This window comes from Gasterosteus aculeatus, chromosome 1 (assembly GCF_964276395.1).
Source record: "Gasterosteus aculeatus chromosome 1, fGasAcu3.hap1.1, whole genome shotgun sequence".
NCBI lineage: Eukaryota > Metazoa > Chordata > Actinopteri > Perciformes > Gasterosteidae > Gasterosteus > Gasterosteus aculeatus.
In genome coordinates this window covers 1,800,839-1,828,599 of record NC_135688.1, presented here as the reverse complement: position 1 = coordinate 1,828,599, position 27,761 = coordinate 1,800,839, and the positions used below count along the sequence as shown (strand labels likewise).

Sequence of the window (27,761 nt, the reverse complement as noted above, 5' to 3'; positions counted from 1 at the left end):
GGAGGAGAGATTTCAGCGTTCCGCTTTCCCCGCGACGAAACGTGCGCGCGAAGCTGTTAGTCACGTTGTCATGACAATTCACACATTCCTCTTTCCCGCTGTCGCAGCGCTCCTGAGGCGAGCCGCTGCAGTCGGATCTCCTGAAATGTCTCACCTCCTTTTTCCCTCCCGTGGGACGTCCAGGCAGCTTGGTGCTGGAGTGTTTTACCTCCATTAAGTTGTTTCTCTACTCCGTCTCTCAGCCCCGACCCCCCCCCCTCTGTCCCCCCCCCCCCCCAGTCTCGTGAGACGTCAGCTGCTAAGCAGTGCGCACACAGAGCGCACACACACACACACACACACACAGTAGCTGTGTGTGTGGAGTGGCCCCTCCACCCAGGAACCCGCCGTGGTTTCACTGTGGATGTGAAACCTCGGTGAGGGTTCCAGGTGTACAGGTGTAGGGGAGAGGAGGAGCTTCTGTGCATCGGCTCAATGTGGCGTTAAATAAAGCTTCATCGGGGGAATAAAACAAATTTATTGCTGTATTATTTGATTGCTTTCTGAATATCAGACGTTACCAGTCAACGTGCACAAACAAACGGATTATACAACGTTATATTTATCTTACAGATCAGTCTGTGGGAGCACATTGCTGCAAAAACCTGGTTTGGGTTCATGCAGCAAAATGGATTGTTTCTGAAATAATAAAAAATATGATAGAAAACCGCGTTCGCTTTTTGTCCTAATCCTTCCCTTTGTTGTTTTGTGTGCGTGTGTGTGTGTGTGTGTGTGCGTCTGACCAGGATTCATGGTGGGCCAGTGCGGACTGTACCAATCTATCGCCATGCTCCTGGTGGCCTACTTCATCATCTGCATGACGGTGCTGTCGGTCTGCGCCATCTCCACCAACGGAGCCCTGGACGCCGGGGGGGCCTACTGTATCCTCACGCACACGCACACACACACACACACGCCGTCAGATGACACGGCGTGTGTCTGATGTAGCATAGTACAGGCTAGCCTGTTGGGAATTTGGCAACTGAATGCGTCCCCAGTTAGTGGACTGGCCTTCATCCTCCTCCTCGTCCTCATCATCGCTCCCTCGCACGCGTTGCGTTATCGCGTCCCATCAGACGATTCTATAAAAGTGATTCATTCATTCACGGCTCGTTACAGATTAACTCGCTGGTGTGCTGCCAGCGGGGACTTTACCCACGCGTGCTCGCGTCCTTTGGCCTCTCGCGGGTTGTTCTTGTTCTTTTTAAAAATAGGCTTCCTGTTCGCGCGGCGCCGCGGGAGGCCACAGGTAAACACCTGGAAGCTGCCGTGTGGAGGTCAGTTAGTCTGATGGGAACTAGACAGCCCCCCCCCCCCCCCCCCCCACCCCCTCATGGCGTGGGGGCGTCAAGCTGCCAGACCCCGTTAGCGGTTAGCGTGGCACAAGAGTGGAAATGCAGAAGTCCAACCTGAACACACCCCCCCCCACCCCCACAGACATGATCAGCAGAGCGCTGGGCCCCGAGTTCGGCGGCAGCATCGGCATCATGTTCTTCCTGGCCAACGTGTGCGGCAGCGCGCTCTACGTGCTCGGCCTGGTCGAGGCCATCGTGGCCACCTTCGGCGCGCCGGAAGGTGAGTTTCATTCCAACGCCCCCCGTGAGGCGCATTTCCTCAGTTCCTGAGCAGCTCCTTCTTCTCATCCGCCCACGTGTCTCCCCGCTCGCGACCCCCAGACGGCTCGGTGGCCACCTCCCCCTTCCAGGTCCTGCCGTCGGGCTACTGGTGGTCTCTGCTCTACGCCACGGGCGTGGCCCTGCTGTGCCTGCTGGTGTGCCTGGTGGGGGCCCACATCTACGCCAAGGCCACCTTCCTCATCTTCCTGGTGGTCATGTTCGTCCTGGGCACCATCTTCGTCAGCTTCTTCGCCGTGGACCCGCGCGCCATCGTGCTGCCCGGCTCCGCCTTCAATCCGCCGGCCAATGGGACGAGCCCGGCCTTCCCCGCCACCGGCAACTTCACCGGCTTCAAGCTGGACACGCTGCTGGGGAACCTGGGGGGTAAGCTGCAGGCGGCCCTTTCATTCCCATCGAATCGTTGGTTCTTTGGCTACAGTTTTGAGTTTCACGTACGTTGGTTAGCGCTGAAACACAAAGCGCTGCACGACCTGAACGCGCAGGTGGGCAGAAGTATGTTGCTCTAATTGATTGGCCGGTAAAATGCACGTTGTGTCTGCTCTCCGCTTCTCCGTGTCCACGGAAATCTATTCAATTACTCGGATATGTTTGCAGGGATTTGTGTCCGAGCACATGATCGCTAAGCTAAGTGGAGTAACTCGGCCACACATGACAACCATCACGCACGTTACACACGTTACACACATTACACACATTACACAGGTCTGAGCAGAGGGGGCTAAAGACACGGTCGCTTTCCGAGATGGAATCCGATTGCATTCTGAGGAGCAGGAAATACGACGGCTCCTGTTCATTTCATTTATTCTCCTCCAAACGCTCCTACGGTTAAATGAACCACAGTACTGTTGTCCTCATTGGGACTGTGAGTGGGCGTCGGCTCTGGGAATGCCGATGGAAGCACAGCCACGCCGACGTGTCCGCTGCTGTCTCCTCCCACAGCCGACTACGCCCTGGACTACACCACCGACACCGTGATGACCTTCGCCACCGTCTTCGCCGTCATGTTCAACGGCTGCACCGGCATCATGGCCGGCTCCAATATGTCAGGTATGTGAGGCCGGCTCCTGTGTGTGTGTGTGTGTGTGTGTATGTGTGTGTGTGTGTACACGCAGTAAAGCCATCTTCTCCACCAGGTGACCTGAAGAACCCCAGCTACTCCATCCCCCGGGGCACCATTACCGCCGTCATCTTCACCTTCATCATCTACAACCTGCTCAGCATCCTGGTGGCCTGCTCCTGTGACCGGTGAGGGTCACGCACACACACACACACACACATATTCTTTGATGTAGTATTAAATTCATTGTTCCCGTATCAGTGACCTCAAACGCTCCTGTAGCACATTCGGTTCCATCTCCCACATCTGACCTCAGTGAGGGTCCTTGGCCTGCGAGGGGGCGGGGCTAAGGTTGGTGCCAGCCCCCACAGAGAGGGGGGAGGATTCAGAATATACATTTAATTGTTTGCTCACATTAGATTAATAAAAATACTTTTTCCATGAGATATTTTCTGAGCTCTTAATCTTCCAAATATCACCTCCAACCCAGAGGGGTTATAACAGATGTTTACTTCATTCCCTCCATCGTTGAGGAAAACATTTCTGGAGTAGAAGAAGTGATGAGACACAAAGATAAATCGGAGGTACCTCATGCTAACACAGTAGCATCCGGGATATTTAATGTTAATGGGCTGCTGGTGCACAAAGATGATGTAGCCTGTTTGGATTGCTCTGGATGTTCATGATCCCTTTTTACAATTGTTTCAATTCAGCAAAACGTTATCTAACTTTGTGAGACACTTTAAGCTGAGGTAACGCTCAAACACTGAAGGAATATTCCACTGGAATTCTGTATTGTGCCACGTGTACTTGCGTTTACAACGTGTCAAAACTGCTCCAAATATTGATACAAACCATCGCGTAGCCAAGCCGTCCTCCACCCAAGTGTTAGCACGCAGCTAACAGTCCGTCCTCGAGGGAGCAGTCGGGTCTCGACCTCGATGTTGCCTCCTTGTATTTCTTTGCGCTCCCTCCATCCGCCTCTTTCTCCCCGTCTCTGTCTGGGTGCCAGAGTTCGGTATCGGCGCAGCCGCAAGGCGCTAAACTGACATGACAAGGCTACAAGAGAGCATCAATAGGGCCGTCATTCACCCGTCTCTCCGTCCTCCCAGTGTCCGCCCACCACACACACACGCACGCACGCACACACACACACACACACACACACTGAGCTCTGCCTGTCTGACCAGAGACGTCTGCGTCTGTTGTCGATGCTTAAAGTAGTTTACCTGGAAGAAACCGAGTGTTTGGAAATCATCGAAGGTCGGAGACCATTCATCCTCCAGCCAACCGGTCACACACACACACACACACACACACACACACACACACACACACACGGAGGAACTTGTCTAATGTGTGTTGAGATTGAGTCACGGTTGCAACTTTATACCGACAATGAAAAACCCACAACAAACTTTAACAAGGTAAATACCAACAGCTTGTGACAAATAAACAATTTGTAACACTAATAATTGTACATTCATAAAAATGACCCCACCGAACTGCATGCTGGGTAGAGCTCACAACAAGAAGTAACTCTGTTGCTACATGAAAACACATAAAGGGCGATACAGGAGAACAACAGAGGTTGAAAGGAAAACTGGGCCTCTCGTCCGTGGACACGTTGGCGCTTTCATCGGGCCCTCCCGTCCCTCCCGTCTTATCTGCGGTTCACTTCGGGGTTGTATGTTTTATGAGCGTTATCTAGCAGGAGGAATGTCGAGTCATCTCTGAAGGTGACGATGTGACACAAAGGACACGTCGAAGGGTTTAACGGGACAAAACCAGAGGGAAGAAACGCATTTCTCAACACTTCGGCGTTCGCCAGCAGCGTCCGTTCACCGAACCAACTGATGGGATCCGGAGACGAGCTGTTTGTGGGAGCCGCTGAATAAAAGCGCCGTTGTGTTGATATTATTGTGCAGATCATGGATTCAAACCTCCGACTTCTTCCGCTGAAGCCACAAAGGTCGTAAATAAAAGTGTGTTAAACCACTTCAGCTCCTTCGCTGTCTGCTTTCACTTCATCAAAGTTCGTTGTTTTTTCCTTTTCCCTCGGTTGTACTTTAGCTCCCCCCCCCACAGAGAGGAGGGGGGGGGGGTAGTTACAGCGTTAAACACAGTAGAAGTGGCTGTACGGGCTGTAGTTGCGTGTGACATCCAGAAGGTGGCAGTCACGCTCTGTAGCCCTTTGGCTCCTCTGAACTGCTGTTTGTTCGGTCGGAGGCTCGATTCTTTTATGGACTCACGGAGCCTCTCAGACATTCGATTCGCCGTAAAAGAAGCTCAGTAATGCAACTCGTTGACGGGACTTCTGAGGTGCACTTATTGTTTACATCGCTAACCCCTCCCTGTATATCCGGTCTCCGTTAATAGAGCTTCCATATATTTCATTTTTTTCTTCCGCTTGGGGAGATTAGGGGGGAGGGGGGGGGATCTATTAACCTTACGTGACCAGCTAGCCGGCCGTGACGGATTGGCCTGTCGAGGCTTCTGATTGTGTCTATGTGTGTGCAGTGCTGTGCGTCAGTGACCTGGAGGCTAATCCGCCCAGCTTTTGTATTAATAACCGACTTGATAATTATATTAATTTTGAATCTGCTGGGCCTTCTTCTTTGTAGTGCTATCTCTGACATGCAGCCTCATGGACGTGTGTTCCTCTGCTTCTGTCTCTCACACACACACGCACACACAGACACACACACACGCACACAGACGCACTCACCTCGCTTTTTCCAGAAAAGTTGCCTCCATCGTCAGCATTTTTTCTCTCTCCATCCTTCAATATGAAAACCAAACATGGCGTATTTGTGCTGTGGCTCTTTTCTGGCCGTCTATTTCCATCCGTCTGTTTTAATATCCTAACTCTTTTTTAGCACTTTCTTCCTGTCTTCAGCCTCATCTCGTCAGCCTCGTCTTCAGCCTCATCTCCCACCACCCGCAGCCCCCCAGGAACCCGAGGTTCTTTTCCCTGCGTTGCCCCCCTTAGGAAGAGGTTTAGTATCCTGCCTGAAGTCAGAGCGGTTTAAGCAACACTGATGGGGTGAAGTTTACCGGGAATGATTCTGAATCACACAGGTGACGTTCTTTATGTCAGCAGCTAACAGAGCGGAGAGGAAGCGTAGTCCAGAGGAAGCGTAGTCCAGAGGAAGCGTAGTCCAGAGGAAGCGTAGTCCAGAGGAAGCGTAGTCCAGAGGAAGCGTAGTTCACAGGAAGCGTAGTTCACAGGAAGCGTAGTCCAGAGGAAGCGTAGTCCAGAGGAAGCGTAGTCCCGAGGAAGCGTAGTTCACAGGAAGCGTAGTTCACAGGAAGCGTAGTCCAGAGGAAGCGTAGTCCAGAGGAAGCGTAGTCCCGAGGAATCGTAGTCCCGAGGAATCGTAGTCCCGAGGAAGCGTAGTTCACAGGAAGCGTAGTCCAGAGGAAGCGTAGTTCAGAGGAAGCGTAGATCAGAGGAAGCGTAGTCCACAGGAAGCGTAGTTCACAGGAAGCGTAGTCCAGAGGAAGCGTAGTCCAGAGGAAGCGTAGTCCCGAGGAATCGTAGTCCCGAGGAATCGTAGTCCCGAGGAAGCGTAGTTCACAGGAAGCGTAGTCCAGAGGAAGCGTAGTTCAGAGGAAGCGTAGATCAGAGGAAGCGTAGTCCACAGGAAGCGTAGTTCACAGGAAGCGTAGTCCAGAGGAAGCGTAGTCCACAGGAAGCGTAGTCCAGAGGAATCGTAGTTCACAGGAAGCGTAGTTCACAGGAAGCGTAGTTCACAGGAAGCGTAGTCCAGAGGAAGCGTAGTCCAGAGGAAGCATAGTCCAGAGGAAGCATAGTCCAGAGGAAGCAGAGTCCAGAGGAAGCAGAGTTCAGAGGAAGCAGAGTTCAGAGGAAGCGTAGTCCAGAGGAAGCGTAGTTCAGAGGAAGCGTAGTCCAGAGGAAGCGTAGCCCAGAGGAAGCGAAGCGTAGCCCAGAGGAAGCGTAGTCCAGAGAAAGCAGAGTTCAGAGGAAGCGTAGTCCAGAGGAAGCGTAGTTCAGAGGAAGCGTAATTCAGAGGAAGCGTAGTCCAGAGGAAGCAGAGTCCAGAGGAAGCCTAATTCAGAGGAAGCGTAGTCCAGAGGAAGCAGAGTCCAGAGGAAGCGTAATTCAGAGGAAGCAGAGTCCAGAGGAAGCAGAGTCCAGAGGAAGCGTAATTCAGAGGAAGCGTAGTCCAGAGGAAGCGTAGTCCAGAGGAAGTGTAGTCCAGAGGAAGCGTAGTCCACGGGCAGACTCTGAAGAATCTAGAGAAGGGAGGATTTGGGTGACAGGTGAGAGGTGTAGATATTTGAGACGTCGGGTCGGCAGGTGGTGTCCATGAACGAGACGAGGCAGTTTATTAGAATTGGTGATTAGCTCACGGGTCTTAAAGGGGAAGCGCCAATTAGTTCATCTGGTTCCACACAAGCAGCGATGAGGGGGGGGGGGCTTCTTCTGTCCCTCACTTTTACCCTGAGATCAGTGAGAATCCTCCTCACTCCTCCATTGAGATCCTTCATCACTTTGACAAGTGTAAAAATGACCCCCCTGTCAGCCTCACTTCTTGAAGAATTGCGCCCCTGGTGGACATCAGAGACAATGCAGCTTTTACGCACAAAGCACTGGCCTCACTTTTGACTTCAGATTGTGTTGATGATGATGATGATGATGGACTAAACCAGATGCTGCAGATGAACCGAGGAGAGAGGAAGACTGGAAGCTGAGAGAAGAGATGAGATGAGAAGAGATGAGATGAGAAGAGGGAAAAATGTAACTCAAATATTTTGGTATGTGAGCAGCTGAGTGGCGATGGAATGACTGCAGATCCTTGTAGGGAAGGAGAGAGAAGTGTGTGTGTGTGTGTGTGTGTGTGTGTGTGTGCGCGCACAGAGGCCTTGTTAGTTATTGATCCCATTTAATAATCCTTTACCACAGTCTACTCCCCTGAGAGCACTTAACTCCCCCCTCCCTCCCTGTCGCTCTCCCTTTGCCTCCCTCTCCTAAACGAGTCCGTATCTCCTCCTCGGCCACAAGACCCCAGGAGGCCGAGGTGGGAGCTACAGGGGTCACAGGGGTCGAGGTCCACGTGTGCAGGCCGAAGGACGTTTGGACTGGTGCATCCCGCTAACCGCCTCTAAATGTTCATCCGTATAGTTTACACTCCACCGGGGATGAGAGTTTTATTAAAGTTTAAATATTTATTGTAGGTGTGGAACGGGGAAAGGAGCAGTGTGAACCTCTCGCCTGCTGATGTCAGCCGTTTTGAAACCAAAACAGGTGACCTACGTGAATCGTGTAGATTGAGGTTTTTTTTTGGGGGGGGGGGGGGGGGTATTCATATTCACCCCATCATTCACCTGTTGAATTCAGGGTGAGTGATGGTTTCAATCATTTTAATATTTCCTGGTACATCTAAGTTAAGTTAGCCAGGAGCTTTGTTGGCATAGACTTAGCTAACGTTAGCTACAGCTTGATGAGTTGAGTCATTTAACGCGACGTTGGCCAGCTAGCTAAAGCTCCGTTAGCTAACGCTAGCGTTCTTGAGGAGGTAGATGTTGAGGTGAGGGGGCCGACGAGGCAGAAGGTGAAGTGCTCCACCGTTCTATCAATAAGCAGACCTGCCAACCTGTTCAAAGTGCGCTGGTACGATTTGTCACTCTAAACTACGCAAACATTTCGCTAAAATTAATTTTGCATGATATGCAATGCAATATAATGCATGACGAGTATTTAATGACTTGTCCCCTATTGGTTGTTGTCAATTCCCCCCTCGTCGGTACGCAAAAAATGATCACTGGGACAAAACCAGTTGAAAACCCCTAGAGGGGTAAAATCCTTCTCACCTTTTCCACCCTTGACCCCTTTTCATGCCTGTGATGTGATGGACAATGACCCAGTGACCTTTGCACACGGGGGGAGACCAGGTGAGGCACGTGATGCTGCAATGAGCACCACGCCGATGTTACCCAGAAGCCCCCAGATCTTCTGGATCATTACACCGGATGAGGAGGGTTCACCTCGCCCTCCCAGGGGCCGAGGCCCGGGGCATGAGCGGGCCCGTGGGTGACGAGGTTTTCGAGCGTGGCGGAGGGGACCGGGGGGGGGGTTTGCCCCGACGATCTTGGCGGGTTCTTCGCTTTGTTTCCTCCTCTGAGCTCTGAACGAGCTCCTTTTAATCCGTCACGCCTTTGTTCCCGTCTTTATTTAGAGGCTCATTTCAGTCCAACGATCTGATCAATAGAGACGACACACAGACACACACACTCTCACACACAGACACACACACACACACACACACACACTCTCACACACAGACACACACACACACACACACTCTCACCTCAAGGGACTCATATATAAGCTTTACAGTCATGGTGGAGGACATTTAAGAAATATACAATTTATAAAACAGAATACTTGACCAACAAATGAACACCTCCTCCTCACACGTGCGCACACGCGTGTGCACACGTGTGTGCACACGCGCCATTTGTCATCGCTGTCACCCGGTTTGCAGCGGCTTTGTTTTTTAGAGCCGGTTTGGAAATGTCAAGCTTTTCAGGATTTATTTGGCTCCTGCTGCACGTCAGAGAAACTAATAATCAGCCCATAAGTTTTGACCCACATCATCACTCACCACTCACGCACGCACGCACACACACACACACACACACACACACACGCTTTCTCATGATTTCTAGCACCTTTTGCCTTTGTGTGTGTGCGCAGCGAACGCAGCGAGACTCCCCTCCAATTGAGTGCCAGCGTATCCGACCGGTGAACAGTTGTTATGAATATGTCAGAGAGTCTGATTACAGCAGCGGCTCATAAACTTTCCACCGCAGTGCACACTCTGCACACGCACACACACACACACACACACACACACACACAAACAAACCCGCGCGGTGAATAAACAAAGTAGTTGGCATGTCCTAATTTCCAGGGTGACGTTTCTCAGCAGCACCTTTTTGATTTGTGGTAATGCAACAACACGTCTGTGTGCGTGTGTGTGTGCGTGTGTGTGTGCGTGTGTGTGTGTTTGCTTCGTCCTGCCACCACGTGAAATGCGCCACACGCTCAGGTCTTTGGATGGAGGAAACAACACTTAACAGGGCCATGATAATAAGTATTAAAGTCACTGGACGAGAGAGAGACGTTGCAGTCTAATCCCCCCCCTCTAGCTGTGTTATATTGGATAGAGGTGTGTGTGTGTGTGGGGGGGGGGGTTAGCAATCATGCACACCCTGCTGTGGTTTTTGTATTCCTTTTTCTCCATATCTGGTACAACATCTCCAACACACACACACACACAACAGGGTCTCATCATTGTGCTCCCGTGTGATCATCACTGCCTCTTCAATCTTGTTCTTTTTCATTGGACACGTTTGTGTGTGTGTCCCCCCCCCGCCCCCCCATGGAAAAGCCTTTTGGACCACTTGCTTTGATCTACAGAAATGGATGTAATGACGTGAGGAGTTTAGAGAAGGTGGGAGTCTTCCTCTGCGTTTATGTTTGTGTGTTTGTGTGTACATAAGATAGCAAATGTTTGTGCCGTTGATCCGTAATGATACAGATGGTGTTTGTTGTTGTTTTGTAACTGTTTTGAGGTCAGTTGGAACCAGCACACGTTATATTATGTCTTCAATAGTTATTTTCAAATGAGGTCACTGAATGGGAGGCCTATCTGTTAGCTGCTAACGTTAGCGGCTAACGGCTACTAACTACGACGCGTAGAAGCTCTCGGCTGGACCTCCGCGTGGTGGTTGTTGAAATCCTCTCTTGCTTTGTGTCCCGTCTGAACCTCCTCAGGGTCCTTCTCCAGAGGGATTACAGCTTCCTGAGGGACATCAACATCTGGAACCCGTTCGTCACCGTCGGGGTTTATTCCTCCACCCTCTCCGCCGCCATGAGCAACCTGATCGGAGCCTCGCGCATCCTCTACGCGCTGGCCAGGGACGACTTGTTTGGTAGGATGGAGAGTCTTCCTTTATTACCCAGGGTTCTTTGTCCTCATCCAGCGTGTGTCTGTGTGTGTGTGTGTGTGTGTGTGTGTCTGTGGTGTCGGGAGGTCCTCTGCGTAGCGATCGGGCGCAGTGGAGACAGAGGACAGGTCATCAGCCGAAGGGTTAACTTAGATGAATCTCTTTAATTAAGACCCAATGGCTGTGGAACCATGAATGTGTAATGTTCTCGTAGGAGAGCGATGAAGCGGTTACTATGACCACACCGAGTGTGTGTGTGTGTGTCTGCCTGTGTGTGTTGCTGCTCACAGCTTCACCTTGTCTGCCTATGCAAACAGAGTGATGGATGCGTCACACACACACACAGGCAGACACACACACACACACACACACACACAGGCAGACGTCCCTGTTCCTTCTTCTTCTTTTCTTTTTAAGTCACTAATCTTAACTTCACCCCCCCCCCCCCGCCCCTCTCCGGCTCTCCTCCATCACTCCGTCTGCTGCTCTCGGCGCATTGATTTCACTTTAAAGTCTCGCAGATTTAATTCCCATCCTTCATCAGCTGTGAAATTTAGCCCCAACCCCCCCCAACCTGTTACCTCAGCCCCTCCCATCTGCCCCCCCCCCCCCCTTGCCAGTTGCTCCTCTCTGGCTGTGAACCTTGGCTGCACTCGGATGACATCATCACGTGGCGTTATGTTAATACGTTCTCTTCCCATAAAGCACACGGCCCGTAAGCTACTGAGGAAAGTTAAGTTTGTCTCCTTCGCCAGGACCCTCCCCCTCCCTCCCCCCCTCCCTCCCTCCCTCGTAATTACACACAGTTTGTCTAAATGTCAGTAGCACGTAAAAGTGTAATGCGGCCGCCGACGCTCCTGCTTCTGTTGCTGTGGGAGACGGCGTGAGACCCGCGTGCGCGTCGCCAGCGAGCTTCCTGTGTAGATCAACAGCGGCTCGTATCTTCTTCTCCACACTGTCATCACCAGGTCGCCTCTTCGGGGCCTCCCTGTTAGTTTTGGGGTTGCGTAACCATGGTAACCGCCGCAAACTCCACGTAACAAGTGGGTTGTTCGGGCTGTCTGAGCTAAAACAAACACAAAAAACGCTGCACCTGCTCTCTTATTTCAACGGACGGTGTCATTGTTGTGTGTCGTCAGCCTCTTTGCTAAAGTCCCGCCCCATCCCGGCCGTGATTGGTTGCTTGGCCGCGAAGTTCCTGCTCTCTCTCTGTATAGATTATACATGTTGTGCCGTTATAACTTTGGTGTGAGGTTGTTTTGACCTCACAGGGGTCTTAAAGGTTTAAAAGGTTCCTTCTGAATAATCTGATCACTGGTCTCACTAATGGACGCATCAATTCTGGAGTGAAAGAATCCACAGTGCTCTTTAGTTCATCTTCTAATTAGTGCAAATCACAGAGGACAATGTCCTCCGGCAACCAATGTTGTGTCCCAAGTGACTCATTGAACACCTGGTGGAGAAGCGGCCCCTCCGGAGCACAACAGACCTGAATATCGACAAAGCAATGGAGCTTCTCTGCGTGGGAGACATCCGATAGACTTTGTGACTGCAGACATTTAATAGAGGAAGTTCTCCATCAATCCAAAGGAGGGTGGTTGGTTTCCTCCTCGCTTTGACTCAACCTCAACAATCCCCCGGAAGTGTCCCTCAGCAGCCTTTCTCCTCGTCCCTGCAGGTAAGGTGCTGTCTCCGGCGAAGAAGACGTCCCGCAGCGGAAACCCCTGGGTGTCGGTGCTCCTCTCCTGGTTCCTCGTGCAGGTGAGTGGAGATGAGTGAGGTGGACGTTTGATACGTATCACAAGAGCAGCCGGCGGTGGTCATCAACAGGTGAATGATGGGTTGAAAAAAATAAAAGAACAATCAAGGTAAAGAAAACTAAAACCAAAGTTTATCCCGAGAAATCATCGTTTTTCTTCTGACGCCTTCGCTCGTTTCCTCTTCGAATGATGGGAAAGGCTTTTGATTGCCGGCACGTCTTTGATTTTCAATCAATGGGCCTAAAAAATATGGAGCTTCAAACCAAGTTGGAAAATGAAGATTTAAACCCCGGTTTTCTTTTTAAAAGATTCGGTGAAATTGACAAATCCGGGATAAATTCCTGTGGAGCCACAGAAGCAGTGAAGCTCGGCACAAAGAAGATGAGCTCCAACAAGCTGCTATTCTTTTTACATAACAGGTTCCAAGTTAGTGAGCCTGAGCTCCCGTCATAAAGGCGAGAACGCCTTCTGCATGATGTTCATTTAGTAAATGATGCTGCATTCAGAGGCAAACAGACCCATAAAGCAGGGGACGCTTCGGGGCGGGGCTACATGCTGATTGACAGGTCTCCACCAGAGAGGTCGGGGGGCGTCTCTACGTTGTAATCAGTCCTAAATATGGTCATTTCCTGTCTGCTGGTTGCAAAAAGTCAAGATGACGACAGCTAAGATGCCGAAATGGTTGCTGACAGCGTCCAATTTATCTATAGTATAGATCTATAGATGTATAGATCTGTGTTGGATACGTACGTACCCGAGCCGGGTAGCCATCAAACCACATGCACGCAGGGTTTGTAGTATTGGAATCAGTCTCCTAATGAATGCAGTGCTGCCATGGAGGAGGAGAGTTCTTCCATGTGGAGGAGTAAGTAAACAGGAGTAAGTCCTCCTGTGGAGAAGCATATCGGTGGGAGGCGAGAGGGGAGGGCAGAGAGACAAAGGGGCGAATCTCTAGACCATCCCGTCATTATGGAGGTGAGTGTCTAAATGGCCGTTCATTATATGTGCTCGGCCTCCCTCTCTCTCCTCCCTGGCCTCCCCTCTTCCTCCCTCGCCAACCTCCAGGAGCAGAGGAGGAGCAATTAGAATGGAAATCGTTAGTCGTGCCCCCGCTTCCACCACCCGAGATCATTGACTCTCTCGCCCCCCCTTTTTTCTCTCCGCCTCCTCCTTTGCCATTCGGATGATTCACTGATGACAAAAGTCTGCTTGTAATCTCGCCTCGAGGAAACGAGAATGAGGGGGGAGTGGGGACGGGGGGGGGGGGGGGGGGGGGCACATGATATCTTCTGAGAATTCCGACTCGTCGCCGCCTGCCTGTTAACACTTTAGCTCTTGATTAATACTGTTGACTGCGTGCACCCGACTCGCCCTCCGTCCAGCCGGAACCAGCGGCGCTGGAGCGGCGCTTCTGAACAGACAAAGAAAGGCGTGGCTTTGTAGTCCACGCCCCCCCCCCCCTCTCCGTTCGAACCTCAGCTCAAATTTATGGCAATTTATTCACGCGCTCCAGTAAAAACAGCCGCACAAAAACATACCGGGGGGGTTTGGTGCACACGGTCGTCCATGGCGGCCTGTGTCTGAGTTAATGGCTGATTACTGCTCTGTTAGAGATGACTCCCTAATGGGGGGGAGGGTGGGGGGGGACACCCACTGACTTTGACTGCCAGAGAGGTCACGCGCTCTCTCCTTTTCCACCTCTTCTTCTTCTTTTGTCTCCCTCGGGCCTCGGCCCCCCTTCTTGACCGCCTATCGATAATGTGACGCCATTAATCTCAATTCCTCGTCATTCCCTTCCACCTTCGGTTTAGAGTCAGAGATCGCCCCCCCCCCCCCCCCCCCGGCCCCTCGTAAGCACGCCCTTGAGCTGGAGCGGACGTTGAGATGTGTATATTCATGTGTTCGATAACCTCATTATTGGTTAATGCAGCATAATAAATACATCATTGGATTAACGGGGCAGTTAAAGCAGCTTTGTTTTGCTGCACCTGTATATTTTAACAATAGTACTCTTATTTTCGAGGATTACTTTGCTTTTATTCTTTTAGTATTACCATTATTCTTAAAGCTCATAAACTCAATTGGTCTGTAATGGAATATTGAATATATACGTATTACTTACACGTATTGGCTGCCGACTCATGAAAAGTCATTTGATGAGATTCATACTCCACTACGAGTTGCCATGGTGACAAATCTATAACACTTTGAACTGGTCCATTTCTGAACATACCTGTTATTGTGCCTCCAATACTAAACAACACATTCAAACACAAACAAACAAACAAACAAACATCATCTGTCGTGCACGCGTAGACATTTCTGTGCACTGTGACATGAAACGCACTGGATCCCCTCTGTCTGCTCCTCCCAGCTGGTGCTTTTCTCCGGGAAGCTGAACACCATCGCCAGCATCGTGACCATCTTCTTCCTGCTGGTGTACGCGGCCGTGGACCTGGCCTGCCTCGCCCTGGAGTGGGCCTCCGCGCCCAACTTCAGGTACGTCACCTCGAGTGACGCCGGTCGCCGAGGGGGGGGGGGGGGCGTCACGTGACTTCTTTTGTTCCGCCTCCGTTGTTTGTTTTCGCGTGTGTGAAGATGTGGCGGCTGGCCAGCTGGTTGCTGCCATGGCGACAGTCCGCTAATTAAAAGCCATAAAACCGGCCTCCGCTTACAGCCTCGTGCTGGACAGGGACCGGCAGTAAAACTGTGTGTGTGTGTGTGTGTGTGTGTGTGTGTGTGTGTGTGTGAGCTCCAGTAACAGCGCGTGGCGATGTTCTCGAGATATAAAGTAACAACGTGTGTGTGTGTGTGTTGTTTGTATTACCGAGGACGCTTGTAATGGTCCTGATTTATAAAAAGCTCCCAGAAGCCCCGGGGGCAGTTTGTACCGTGCATGCAGCTCCGTGATTACATCCACGCCGCCCGGCACTAAAGAAAGAACATCCCGAGTCCAAAGACGCTCCTCCGCTGATTGAAGTCCTCGCTGGCTGTGAAAAAACATTTCAGACGCGACAACCGCTGCCGTCTTTTATTTGTCGCGGAGAAGAGAAACCGTTTAAAACGTTTCTTTTATTTCAGTTTTGTTATGACAGATTGCCTGTGTGTGTGTGTGTGTGTGTGCTCTCCTCTCGCCGTGGGAGATGAGAACATTTACAGCTCTTCAAGTCAAGGACACATCAGTCAAATAGGGTTGTAACACATAAAACCACTTATAGATATCACGGCCAATCAGAAACCGGCTTTGCTTCCACCACTGACTTCCTGTTTGGACACCATGGCAACGGCAAGAGCTCCATGCCTTAAATCCACCAAAGAACATTAGAGCCGGAATCCGTCGTGAGAAGTTCCTCCACGTTCCTCCGGGCCTCGTGCTATCGGCTCGGCCCTCGTTATCGCCGCGGTGACCGCTGGCAAAGTCTCCGGGACACAAAGTTAGCCGCACAACTTGCTCCCCCACCGCTCAACCCCCCCCCCCCCCCCCCCCCCCCGACCCCGGCGGCGGCCTCGCGGAGCTGATAAGGGCGCCCGTGTTCCGCCTCCCTCTTCATGCCCCCCCCTGAGTGGTCGTCATTGTTGCCGTGTCAACTGGGGACGTCGGACGCCAGTTGTTGGTGTGCGTTTGTGTATGGCTGTTGTTGTTGTTGTGCTCTGCACTCCGCTCCGTGTCTGGCTCCCTCTCCCACGTCTCTTTCCAGGCAAAAAGAATTAAAAGCCATTTAACGCCCCCCCCCCCCCCCCCCTCCCCCAAGAACTGCTCCGTAATGAGCATAACTAATTTAGCAGAAATATTTTCCTTTCCCCTTAAATCTGCTGTTGTGTCGAGGAGCGACTGAAATTATGATGTAGCGGAAAATATGTTCTGCTTGTTAAGTGTGCGTGTGTGCGTGTGTGTGTGTGTGTGTGTGTGTGTGTGTGGAGGTATGCGAGTTGGGGAACGTTGTGTGTCTCAGATCCAATACATGGCGATCATTGATGTGTGAGCGCATCTGTCGCTTGACTGTGTGTGTCTGTGTGTGTCTGTGTGACTGTGTGTCTGTGTGACTGTGTGTCTGTGTGTGTCTGTGTGCCTGTGTGTGACTGTGTGTGTCTGTGTGTGTCTGTGTGTCTGTGTGACTGTGTGTGTGTGTGTGACTGTGTGTGTCTGTGTGTGACTCTGTGTGTCTGTGTGACTGTGTGTCTGTGTGACTGTGTGTGTGTGTGTGTCTGTGTGACTGTGTGTGTGTGTGTGTCTGTGTGACTGTGTGACTGTGTGTGTGTGTGTGTCTGTGTGACTGTGTGACTGTGTGTGTGTCTGTCTGTGTGACTGTGCGTGTCTGTGTTTCTGTGTGTGTCTGTGCACACGAGCTTGTGGGTATTTTCCTTCATCTGTGTGTGTGTTTTTGTGCGAGGAGGCTTCTGTTGGCTGTGTCTTTATCAGCATTGGCTCCAGCTGTGTGGAGTGTTCCTCTGGGGGGGGGGGGGCTCGTGATGACCACATGTGCACATTAACACCAGCGCAGCACACGCAGTGTCACAAGGTCGCACGCTGAGGCCAAAGGGGGAGGGGTCTTTGGGGGGGCTGAACTCGCCGAATGTCGATGCATTTATCCACAAGTGTCTCCAGATCCAACCTGAAAGTCCACGGTGCGGAGAGGCTGTGATTGGCCAGTCCATTCCCAAGGGGCGGGACTTCACTTGGCTCCCAACGGGCGAACCGCTCTGTGATTCCTTAAATGGATTCTTGAGGTCGGCCCGGGCTCTGGCTGACGTAACGTCTCAACCTCTCACTTGAAGCCCCCCAACAGTGTGTGTGTGTGTGTGTGTGTGTGTGTGTGTGTGTGTGTGTGTGGGGGGGGGGGGGTACGGACTACGTTCCTGTGTCTTTTGGCTGCAGGCCGGGTCTCCTCCCTCCTTTTGTTAATGTCCTCGAGGACTCGGCTGCTTTTTTTCCCGCTGTGTCAGCAGAGTGACATCAGCCTGCTGTGGGGGGGGGGACGGACAAGACTGTCGCCGCTGGTGACAAAAGAGTTGGGGGGGCTTTCACCGTAATTACACCTGCTCTCAGAGGGGGGGGAGGGGGGGTGAGCGGACTCTGAGTGATCAAGTAAGGACGAATAAATAAAAGCACACTTTGGTTGACGAAGCATTAGAAGACCACCGTTTACCAGTTGGACATTATGCCGCGTGCAACAAGAGGCCGTGTATGTGTCCAGTCATTAGAAACCAGACGAGCTGATGAAGTTGTCAGGATATAATAAATATAATATAATAAATAGAATGTTCCTCTGGGGACCACGATTATCCAACCCGGGGGATTATATCAGGATTTATGGTTTTCTTAAAGAATAACAGCCGTCGTCGTCTTCCCCTAAAAATGACTCTCTGCGTCTGTGATTCCTTCATCTCCCTTATCTTTCCGTGCCCCCCCCCCCTGCTGTTTGGTTTAAAACAGTCTGAATCTGTTAATCTGTCTACTTGAGCTGCGCTGGGTAATTACTGCTGGGACTTAATGGCTGTTTATCTACATTATTCGAGGGTTCGCGTGCGGCTCGTGTGTGTGTGTGTGTGTGTGTGTGTGAGGTGGAGCATCGAGCTGCACAGCTTATTATCCAGGTGTTATCTCGGCTTCCTCCCGGACCCCCGGACCCCCGGTCCTCCGTGCGGTCTCCCGTTAGGAAGCGACGGGGACCACAGACCTTTCTCTCGGTTCAGATCTGACCTTTTTAAAAACAAATTGCTGGACTATGTATTGTTTTTGATAAGGTGCTGTTTGTTTATCCCACCGGTTTAAACCCCCCCCCTCAAAGTGACACCTCCTAATTACAGTAGAGGGTCCGTTTGCATGCAGCCGCCACTTCCTGTTAATTAGTATTCAACCTGCAGCGGCGTTATGGCGCGGCGGTACGAAGACAGCACGCCGTGTGGGCTTGGATTTAAATGAAGCAGTTGTTGTTGTTGTCATTGTTGTTGTTATTAAGCAGAGGCTCTTCTTTTCGATCGCGGCACACACACACACACACACACGTGGAGGCGGGACCTCTGGATTTAACCGGCCCTCCGCATTTGGCGGGTTTGAGGCGCAGCGGCACGCCGAACAGGATGCCGGTTCCTCTCGAAGACGAGCCGACAGACGGATGTTCACTTCTTCTAAAGCTACAACTGAGCGTGTATGAGTTTCTACATGAACAACGGCCATCAATCCGCCCCCTGTGGGGGTCACCAACTCTCGTGAAAATTGTTTAATTTAATTAAATTTGAGTATTTTCTTACTTTTTAATAGTAAAGGCAGTGACACGGCCAACAGTGCTCAATAAAAACTAAAGAAGAAGAAATAACGTTGAGTATAAAATTAAAAATCTTCAACCTTCAAGTGATGAGATCTTCTTCTTCTACTCTCACAGAACATCAGGTGAGCCGTGTGCCGGTTCTTAGCGTGCCGATGGTCATTAACTATCAGCGCATTGTATTGATTGACTGCCCCCCCCCCCCCATTTACAGGCCCACCTTCCGTTACTTCACCTGGCACACCTGCGTGCTGGGCATCGTGGGCTGCGCCGTCATGATGTTCCTCATCAACGCCATCTACGCCTCGGCCAGCATCGCCTTCATGCTGCTGCTGCTGCTGCTGATCCACTACCTCAGCCCCACCTCCAGCTGGGGCTACATCAGCCAGGCGCTCATCTTCCACCAGGTCAGACACCGAGAAGCCCCGCCTCCTTCGCGAGGGACACGCCTCCGCCGGGCTGCGGTCCCGTCCGGCACGCGCGCACACACACACACACACACACACACACACACACACACACACAGATTCTTTCTCATCCAAACACTTTGCATCCACTAGACAAACACACACACGCACACACACACACACACACATCGCTGCCTTGTCATTCCAACAGCAGCTATCTATCACATTTATATCAGGTCTGCCAGACACACACACACACACACACACACACACACACACACACATCTTTACATCATCCAGCTCTCTGTGTCCTCTATCTGAGTGAGCCTGTTGCTCTCAAGGAGAGGGGGCCTGGTTGCCAGGAAGGGCTCGTTGCCAGGGAGGGGGGCCGGGGGGGGGGGGGGTGATGGCGGCCGGTTTGCCAGCAGCTCGTCGGGAGGCAGAACATTATTACAAGCACTTAACTTATTGAGCTTATTCCTCCTTTCTCTCCCCCCCCCCCCCTTTAATTCACTTCAGCTCCTCTTCAGTTTCTCTTCCTTTGTTTCTCTCAACCAGAGACGCAGAGAATGCAGGACTTCATTTCACGTTCTGTGCAGTGACCAGCAGGGGGCGACTCCTCTGCTCCCATAGACGTCTATGAGGAAATGACTCTACTTCTCTGTAGTGACCAGCAGGGGGCGACTCCTCTGCTCCCATAGACGTCTATGAGGAAATGACTCTACTTCTCTGTAGTGACCAGCAGGGGGCGACTCCTCTGCTCCCATAGACGTCTATGAGGAAATGACTCTACTTCTCTGTAGTGACCAGCAGGGGGCGACTCCTCTGCTCCCATAGACGTCTATGAGGAAATGACTCTACTTCTCTGTAGTGACCAGCAGGGGGCGACTCCTCTGCTCCCATAGACGTCTATGAGGAAATGACTCTACTTCTCTGTAGTGACCAGCAGGCGGCGACTCCTCTGCTCCCATAGACGTCTATGAGGAAATGACTCTACTTCTCTGTAGTGACCAGCAGGGGGCGACTCCTCTGCTCCCATAGACGTCTATGAGGAAATGACTCTACTTCTCTGTAGTGACCAGCAGGGGGCGACTCCTCTGCTCCCATAGACGTCTATGAGGAAATGACTCTACTTCTCTGTAGTGACCAGCAGGGGGCGACTCCTCTGCTCCCATAGACGTCTATGAGGAAATGACTCTACTTCTCTGTAGTGACCAAAATGATGAGCTTGAGTTTATGGTCTCAGTCTCTAGTTTCAAGTCTTCTTCAACGCAGCTTGATGTTCATTTAGTGAATTATGGTCCATTTAGAGACAAACGGGCCATAAAGCAGGGGACGCTTTAGGGCGGGGCTTAACTGGAGTAGAGAGTTCAGTACCAAAGTGTTTGTTCAGCATGTGGTTGCTCTAAGCTCCGGAATGCTTATTGTTTTATAACTTTAACCCACAGAACAACAGGTGACGTCACAGCTAGACAGACAACAACGGCGGGATCGGGGGGGGGGGGGGGGGGGGGTCTGTCCACGTGTGGCGGGACGGCAACTGATTGACATTGAAGCGGCAACAACAACCATCCAAACGGAGTTGACGATAACAAGCTGCGTTGTTTAATAAAATGAAGAAAAAGAAGCGCTGATGGTATCGGTGGGGGGGGGTATAAGCAGGAGGAGGGGATGAGTGATTGAGAACTAAGTGATGGATGAGACTGACGTGGCGGAGGAATGATGATGGCCTGATGGATGGGGAGACGGGGGGGGGGAAATGCAGAGATAAAGAGAGACGGATGATTAGAGGAGCCGGGGCAGTTTGGCCCCCGGGGGCCTCAGACAGCGGCTTGGAAACAGCTGGGCTGATTATGAGGGTAATAATGTCGGGAATGTCGTAACGTTACCTTCTTTTCAGGGGATCGCCCCCCCCCCCCCTTCGTATATGTCGCTTTCCAACGAAGCGCTTCCATTAAGTGGCGATTCCGTGAGCCGGAGGAGGCCTTCTTCTTTAATTGGCCGGTACTTTGGCTCCGCTACCCCCCCCCCTTCCACCCTCCCCTTCCACCCCCCCCTTCTGCTCTGAGCGTGATGTGTTGGCTGCAGTTAACTTTGTGTCCTTCACGTCTCCGTCCAGCTGCTGAGTTTCTCAGACGCTTTTCTGCCAACTACCTCGTGTTTCGCGCCGCCCGAATGAAATGATTCCTGCTCCTCCCCCTCGGCCCACCGAGGCCTCATCGCCATGGGGACAAAAAGGAGCGCCGGTCAGGAGAAGGTCCGCAGGGCGATAACGTATCTGAGTGCGATCCATGAAGCTTTGAGAAGAAGCCGAGCGTACTCGTTGCTCATTCACGATACAAAGTATAGCACACGCTAGCATTCAGGCATTCATTAACTGCAAGCCCATGTGTGTGCATGTATGTATATATCCCGCTATGTGATGGTATTGCCTTTTCAACTAAACACATTCATTCATTGACCCCAAAACGGGTTACTTAGGCCTGCCACGATATCACATTTTGAAATCAAGCACCAAAAATGTGTGCGATAAGCCAATTTATGGCATATGGCGACAGGCCTATATATATACTCTTTTTATATCAACAGAAACCTGACAAATGGGCTCATGCATTCACAGATGCACACGTGCACACACAGGTAGCCTCACACGCTAATGGGGTGTTGATTAGAGATGTGATTTGTCTCTACATGAGAGAAATTTGTGCACTTGCGTTACCGCGGCGCCTGCAAACATACGAGACACGAGTCAGTCAGCAGAGCTTCTGCTTTTGACGCATCCAGTATTTTATCCTCCACAGCGTCACTAACGGGAGCTTTTATAATAAGTAGTAGTTGTAACTTATTTTGCTTTTGGGACCAAAAAATTGACTCCTGATTCGAATACAGACAAACAACACAAAAATGCCTTTTTTTCATATTCATCCGTGATGTGCAACAAAAGAGATTTGGGGAGATCTGTTTTTTGCAGCTGCAAAGAAAATCAGTGCATAACAATCTGGGTTTAGTCAAATAAAACAAAAGAAAGTGAGAAAAACATTGATCGAGAAAAATGAGATCTACACTCAAATTCGGTTATGTGATTTTTAAGGTTAAAAGTTCAACTTTGGAAACAGCAGTTGAGAAAACAATCAAGTTCCATTTAAATCTGTCTGTCAATCAGCGTGTAGCCCCGCCCTTCTGTAGTTGATTGTCCCAGTGCTGTTGACGATATGATCCTTGTGGTGTCATTATAAGGTTCCACCTTTAAATGAATGACCTTCTGGTAAAGCTGACTATACCTCCATAGCCTTGAGCTTAATAAATAAATCTCGCGCCACGTAAGCTTAAAAACCCGAAATGTCTAAGAAAGTGAAATGCCATCCGTGTGCGTGGCGGTCACATCACCTCCAGCAGAATGTGTCTTGGATTCCTTTTAATGTAATTAAGCCGGGATCTGGTTTGCATCGGGGAGGTAAACAAACGCGCTTCCCTTCGGTAACCCTCATCCCGATGCCTTCGCCCCCCCCACAGGTGCGGAAGTACCTGCTGATGCTGGACGTGAGGAAGGACCACGTTAAGTTCTGGAGGCCTCAAGTCCTGCTGATGGTGTCCAACCCTCGCAGCAGCGTCGGCCTCATCAGGTTCATCAACGACATCAAGAAGAGCGGCCTCTACGTGTTGGGACACGTGGAGCTCGGAGACCTCAGTAAGGAAGCTGCTGAGCCTCTGACTTAAAGCAGCGCAGGGGGAGCTAACAGTGTTCAGCTGAAGGGGAGCCCAATAGTTTTGTTCTGTTATCTCAAATGTAAATGTATTGAATGTTGTTCGACATCCAACACATCAAGACCGCCGGCAGTCCGATGGACCGGACTCTTACTTTGAAACTCTCAGAAATCTCTCGCGACGAAGGAAACTCTTACTTTGAAACTCTCAGAAATCTCTCGCGACGAAGCAAACTCTTACTTTGAAACATCGTCCTACATTTTTCCCTTCGAACAGTCAGGAAAGTTTTTCAGCGTGACACCAGATCATCGCGAGCACTTTAAAGTTTCCTTCTGCTTCATTTCTCAACTAATCCGCCGACTGTTGATTCGGTAATTGACCGTCGGCGAGCGTTACAGCAGATAGATTTTTGGATAACTTAACGTTATTATGATATTTACAGACGGCGACGCTAAAAGGTTGTGTGAACTGCTGCTGATGCATTTTTAAAAGCAGCTTGTTGTGCTGTTCGTCAGTGAGACGGCAGCGACACCCCCACTTTGCTTCAGCGCTCCCACGCGGGATCAAACGCCTTTTATAAAATGTGCGAGCGGCGCAGCGAGCGGCGCCTCACTTAGCGCTTTAGCATTCCGCACATCTCTCGGCGGCTCATTTTGAGTTATTTTTTTGATGATTTCTCTGTTGGTCGAGGACGCTGCGGGACAGCGGAGTCTTTGGAACACAAATCCTCTCCCGTGCTTCAACGGGGGGAACGGTGTCCGCTAGCTGCTGTAAAGGGCCCTCCGGTGCTGATGGTGCACTCGGCCCTTATGAAGGACTGACCCCCCCCCCCCCCCCACGATGGATTCTGAGGACTCCTGGAATGACGACCTGTCCCAAGCACTCCATTTAAAGTGCTTCAGAGTTCCAATGAGTCTGTAGAGATCACACTCTATGAATTGCTTGATGTTTTATTTTGAAGGGCGGGGAGGGGCTCTGTGTGCCGACATCTGAGCCTCTCATCTCTTCCTCCTCCCCCTCTATTTGTCTCTGAAGCCCAGCAGCTCTTCTCCCTCGCCTCACACCGTTTTGTCCCCCCCCCCCCATCAGACAAGCTGCCGTCGGACCCCCTGCAGTCCAAGTACGACTCCTGGCTGTCGCTGGTGGACCACCTCAACATCAAAGCCTTCGTCAACCTGACGCTGGCCGACTCGGTGCGTCACGGCGTCCAGCACCTCCTCTTCATCTCTGGACTAGGTCAGTGCCATCGCCGGCCCACAATGCACCAGCGGGTCGGTGAGGTCGCCGGGACGCTCGCGCTGGTATTAATGTCGCCGTCCGAGCGTCTGCGTGGCCTAAACTATCATCGCCCCTCTTTGACTGTCTCTTTGTTTTGGCGGCCACTTCCTTTTCCTTTAGTGCCCAAACTGAAACTCACACTTCCACTTCACTGAGCGCTAACACTTCAAGTTCAACCGCCACCTGCTGTTATTCTGTTATTCATGGTGGTTATTCTAATCTAATTAACACTTAAACTCGTCGTTTTAGTGTGTGTTTAGTTTCTTTCTGTGTTTCCATTGAAGCTCCACTTCAACTCGAGCTCATTCAGTATAATTCCAGTCAGAGAACTTTGCTCAGTAAGCAGCCACTTCACTGCTTTCAGTGCTTGAACCTTTCGTTACAAAAACATGCTGTTAAATACGTTTTGCTGATTGCTGATATACGAGGACGAAGAAACTAACTGAGCTTAAAGACGTTTATTCTCTGGAGTTCCAGTCTCACCGGACCCCCCCCACGCCCCCTCCCCCCTTTGTACCGTTTCAGGCGGGATGCGTCCCAACACCCTCGTCCTCGGTTTCTACGACGACGGCCTCCCGAGGGACAAGCTGATCGATCCGTTGCTCGCCGCCGGCCAGCCCGCGGACCCCTCAGACTCCCCCGAGGGGCAGCCCGCCCTCTTCCACTTCTCGACCCTGCGGGGGTCCGGCGACGGGCGGGACCTCGGCGAGTCGGGCGACGGGAAGGTCCTCGGCCCCCAGGAGTACGTGGCCGTCATCGCCGACGCCATGAAGATGCTGAAGAACGTGGTGCTCGCCCGGCACTTCAACGACTTTGACCGCGGCCGCGTCCTCTCCGCCGGGCCGAAGGGGGCGCTGTACGTCGACGTCTGGCCCGTCAACCTGCTGCGCCCCGACAGCTGCAGCTACGTCGACACCTGCTCCCTCTTCCTGCTGCAGCTGGCGTGCATCCTCAATATGGTGCGCGCATGGCGCCGGGCCACGCTCCGCCTCTTCCTGTGCGTGGAGGAGGGGCGGAGCGTGAGGGGCTCGGAGCAGAAGCTGGGCCAGCTGCTGAAGGAGCTGCGCATCAAAGCTCAGGTGTACTCTGTGCCCTGGGACCAGCAGGTGGCGCTCCACTGGCAGCGCCAGGGCGAGTGGGGCAAGAAGCCGCCTCCGCCGCCGTCGTCCCCCGGCGAGGAGAAGGAGCGGCGGGCGGAGCAAGAGGAGGAGAACGACGACCAGTACGCCAACAGCTTCCCGAGCAACGCCACGCGCCTGTCGGACGACTACCTGTCCGCCGTCAACCGGCTGATCCTGGACTCGGCCCGGCCGCCGCCCGCCGTGCGCTTCCTGTACTTGCCCCGCCCGCCGGCCGACACCCGGCGCTACACCACCTACCTGCAGCAGCTGCAGCTGATGACGCGGGACCTGGGCCCCACGCTGCTCATCCACGGGGTCACGCCCGTCATCACCACGGACCTCTGAGGGGAGGGGCTCTCCGCGGAGGTCGCGCGGTTTGATGGTGAAACTACTGAAACATGTTTACGGTGCCAGAAACTACTGTGATTATACGCGTAGTGTATTTTAGGTTTATTACGCTTATTAAGAGTTTTTACTGACTCGTGATCCAGCAGACCAACGAACAGGTGCTAGCTACAGCTAACATCGGCTAGCATCCGCTAACATCGGCTAACATCAGCTAACATCTGCTAGCATTAGAGAGCATCAGCTAACATCTCCTAGCATTAGAAAGCATCAGCTAACATCTGCTAGCATTAGAGAGCATCAGCTAACATCTGCTAGCATTGGAGAGCATCAGCTAACATCTGCTAGCATTAGAGAGCATCAGCTAACATCTCCTAGCATTAGAGAGCATCAGCTAACATCTGCTAGCATTAGAGAGCATCAGCTAACATCTGCTAGCATTAGAGAGCATCAGCTAACATCTGGTCAGAACGAGTGTCTCGTTTCTCTGTAGAAGTTTTGTAGCATTTTGTTTGCCGCTCGCTGCGTTGATGCACTCTGTCGTCTCCGATGGTTAAACTCTTATTTTTGTTGGTACATCGTCAGTTTATAAACCACCGTATGGTCAAATAGATTTTATAATAAAATATATACATCTATATCTTTCTCCCCACCCAGATTGTTTTTACGTCGCTCAGTGGAGGCGGGGCGTTGCCATGGCAATCAGCTTGGAATTACAATGAAGCATCAGATCGATGTCAGTCGCGGGTTTTATTATAAGAAAAATAATCTTTCAGTCTCAATCGTGCTGACAATGTACCTGCAGGAAAGGGGCGGAGCTTTGACTGTTTGGACACGCCGTCAGTCACCACATCGCCAACCGCTGTCCTGAGAAGCACAAACAACAACAACGATGATGAGGACTCGTTGGAGTGATGAAATGCTCAAATGTATCTGTAGTTTAGAAGATGGAATCTGATGTGACGTGAACAAAGAATTAAACGGTTTGTATTGTGTTTCTTCTTCTTGTTCCTCGTGGTGAAGCTGAAGGTTTGAGGTAAACTAGGAAATGTGGCGGAGAGAGTTGTCGGCTCGGACAGAGATACGAGGGGCCAAATGACCCTGGGGGGGGGATTCTATTTCCGCTCCGAGGTGAACAACAGATTAAAGGAATAAGCCCAAAGAACCATCGATATCTGCTCAGGAGGAGGGAGGCCTCCATTTATCACCGGGGGGGGCTGAACAACGGGTTCAATATGAGGTTTTTCCAATGTGTGTTTGTATGTTCCTGAGTTTGTTTTTATCACTCGCAGAGATTAATTCTTTTCCACACTGGTGACAAAGTCACTGCTGTCTTCTTCTTCTTCTTCTTCTTCATCTTCTGCCTCTTCTTCTCCATCTTCTGCCTCTTCTTTTCCGACTTCTTCTTCTTCTTCTTCTTCTCCTTCTTTGTCGGTTTACAGTCGTGTTCGATCTAAATTTGACAAATCCTTTTTGGTTTTTGTAATATTTTAAAAGATTTCTTAAAATAGACTTTATTTCTTTGAACCCTTCGAGAGGAGAATCATACTTCTGTGTTTCATCTTCCACGTAAGATTTCATGAAAGTTGTTTTTTTAACGACAAGATATACAAAGAGAACAAAGAGGATGTTGGGTAATAATTAGAATATATATTAAACATATTAATCATACCCTCTAAACTATAAAAACATTTTCATATTCATATTAAATTATAATTATTTGCTATTTAAGCCGATATGTCACAAAACGTAAACTAAATACTTTCATTGAAGTAAAGGAAAGAAAGCAAAAAAAGAAATGGTGACAGGAAACGGAGGAGATGAAGGACAGTGTGTGTGTGTGTGTGTGTGTGTGTGTGTGTGTGTGTGTGTGTGTTTGTGTGTGTGAGTGTGTCGGAAATCAAAGATGGAGTCCGTCAGCGTGCCTCCAAGTCAAAATAAGACTCTGTCAAGTCGGCACAACCCTGATCAGAGGAAACTCGTCGTTAGCTTGTCACTACCACGGTGTGTCAGAGCCCACCGACCTCCGGGCCCCCCGACACACACACACACACACACACACACACGCGCTTCACCGCTTATAATTTCCATTTCATCTGCATCTTCCGATCCACTTAATGCTACGTGAGTCGACAGGTGGATCGGACAGGCGGCTTGTCAAGTGGA

The 27,761-nt window shown here is 51.1% G+C and overlaps 1 protein-coding gene across 3 annotated transcripts in view; it reads left to right on the top strand.

Annotated features, from left to right (window-relative positions):
• LOC120822218 (zgc:153039) overlaps positions 1-26,590 on the top strand; it is a 28,112-nt gene extending 1,522 nt beyond the window's left edge. The window contains exons 2-14 of one of the 3 annotated variants that reach the window (XR_013468393.1): positions 786-920; positions 1,477-1,614; positions 1,716-2,039; positions 2,616-2,723; positions 2,810-2,921; positions 10,541-10,698; positions 12,392-12,474; positions 14,848-14,972; positions 18,954-19,146; positions 22,660-22,834; positions 23,941-24,087; positions 24,655-25,657; positions 26,253-26,590. Coding sequence is in view for 2 of the 3 variants with exons in the window: in XM_078106833.1 (XP_077962959.1) it covers positions 786-920; positions 1,477-1,614; positions 1,716-2,039; positions 2,616-2,723; positions 2,810-2,921; positions 10,541-10,698; positions 12,392-12,474; positions 14,848-14,972; positions 18,954-19,146; positions 22,660-22,834; positions 23,941-24,087; positions 24,655-25,595 (2,639 nt within the window). In the remaining variant the exon portion in view is untranslated. Of the gene's footprint in view, positions 1-785; positions 921-1,476; positions 1,615-1,715; positions 2,040-2,615; positions 2,724-2,809; positions 2,922-10,540; positions 10,699-12,391; positions 12,475-14,847; positions 14,973-18,953; positions 19,147-22,659; positions 22,835-23,940; positions 24,088-24,654 lie in introns of all 3 variants that reach the window. The other 2 variants (XM_078106833.1, XM_040181706.2) reach the window with 2 other exon arrangements.
• Positions 26,591-27,761: the final 1,171 nt, after the last annotated feature.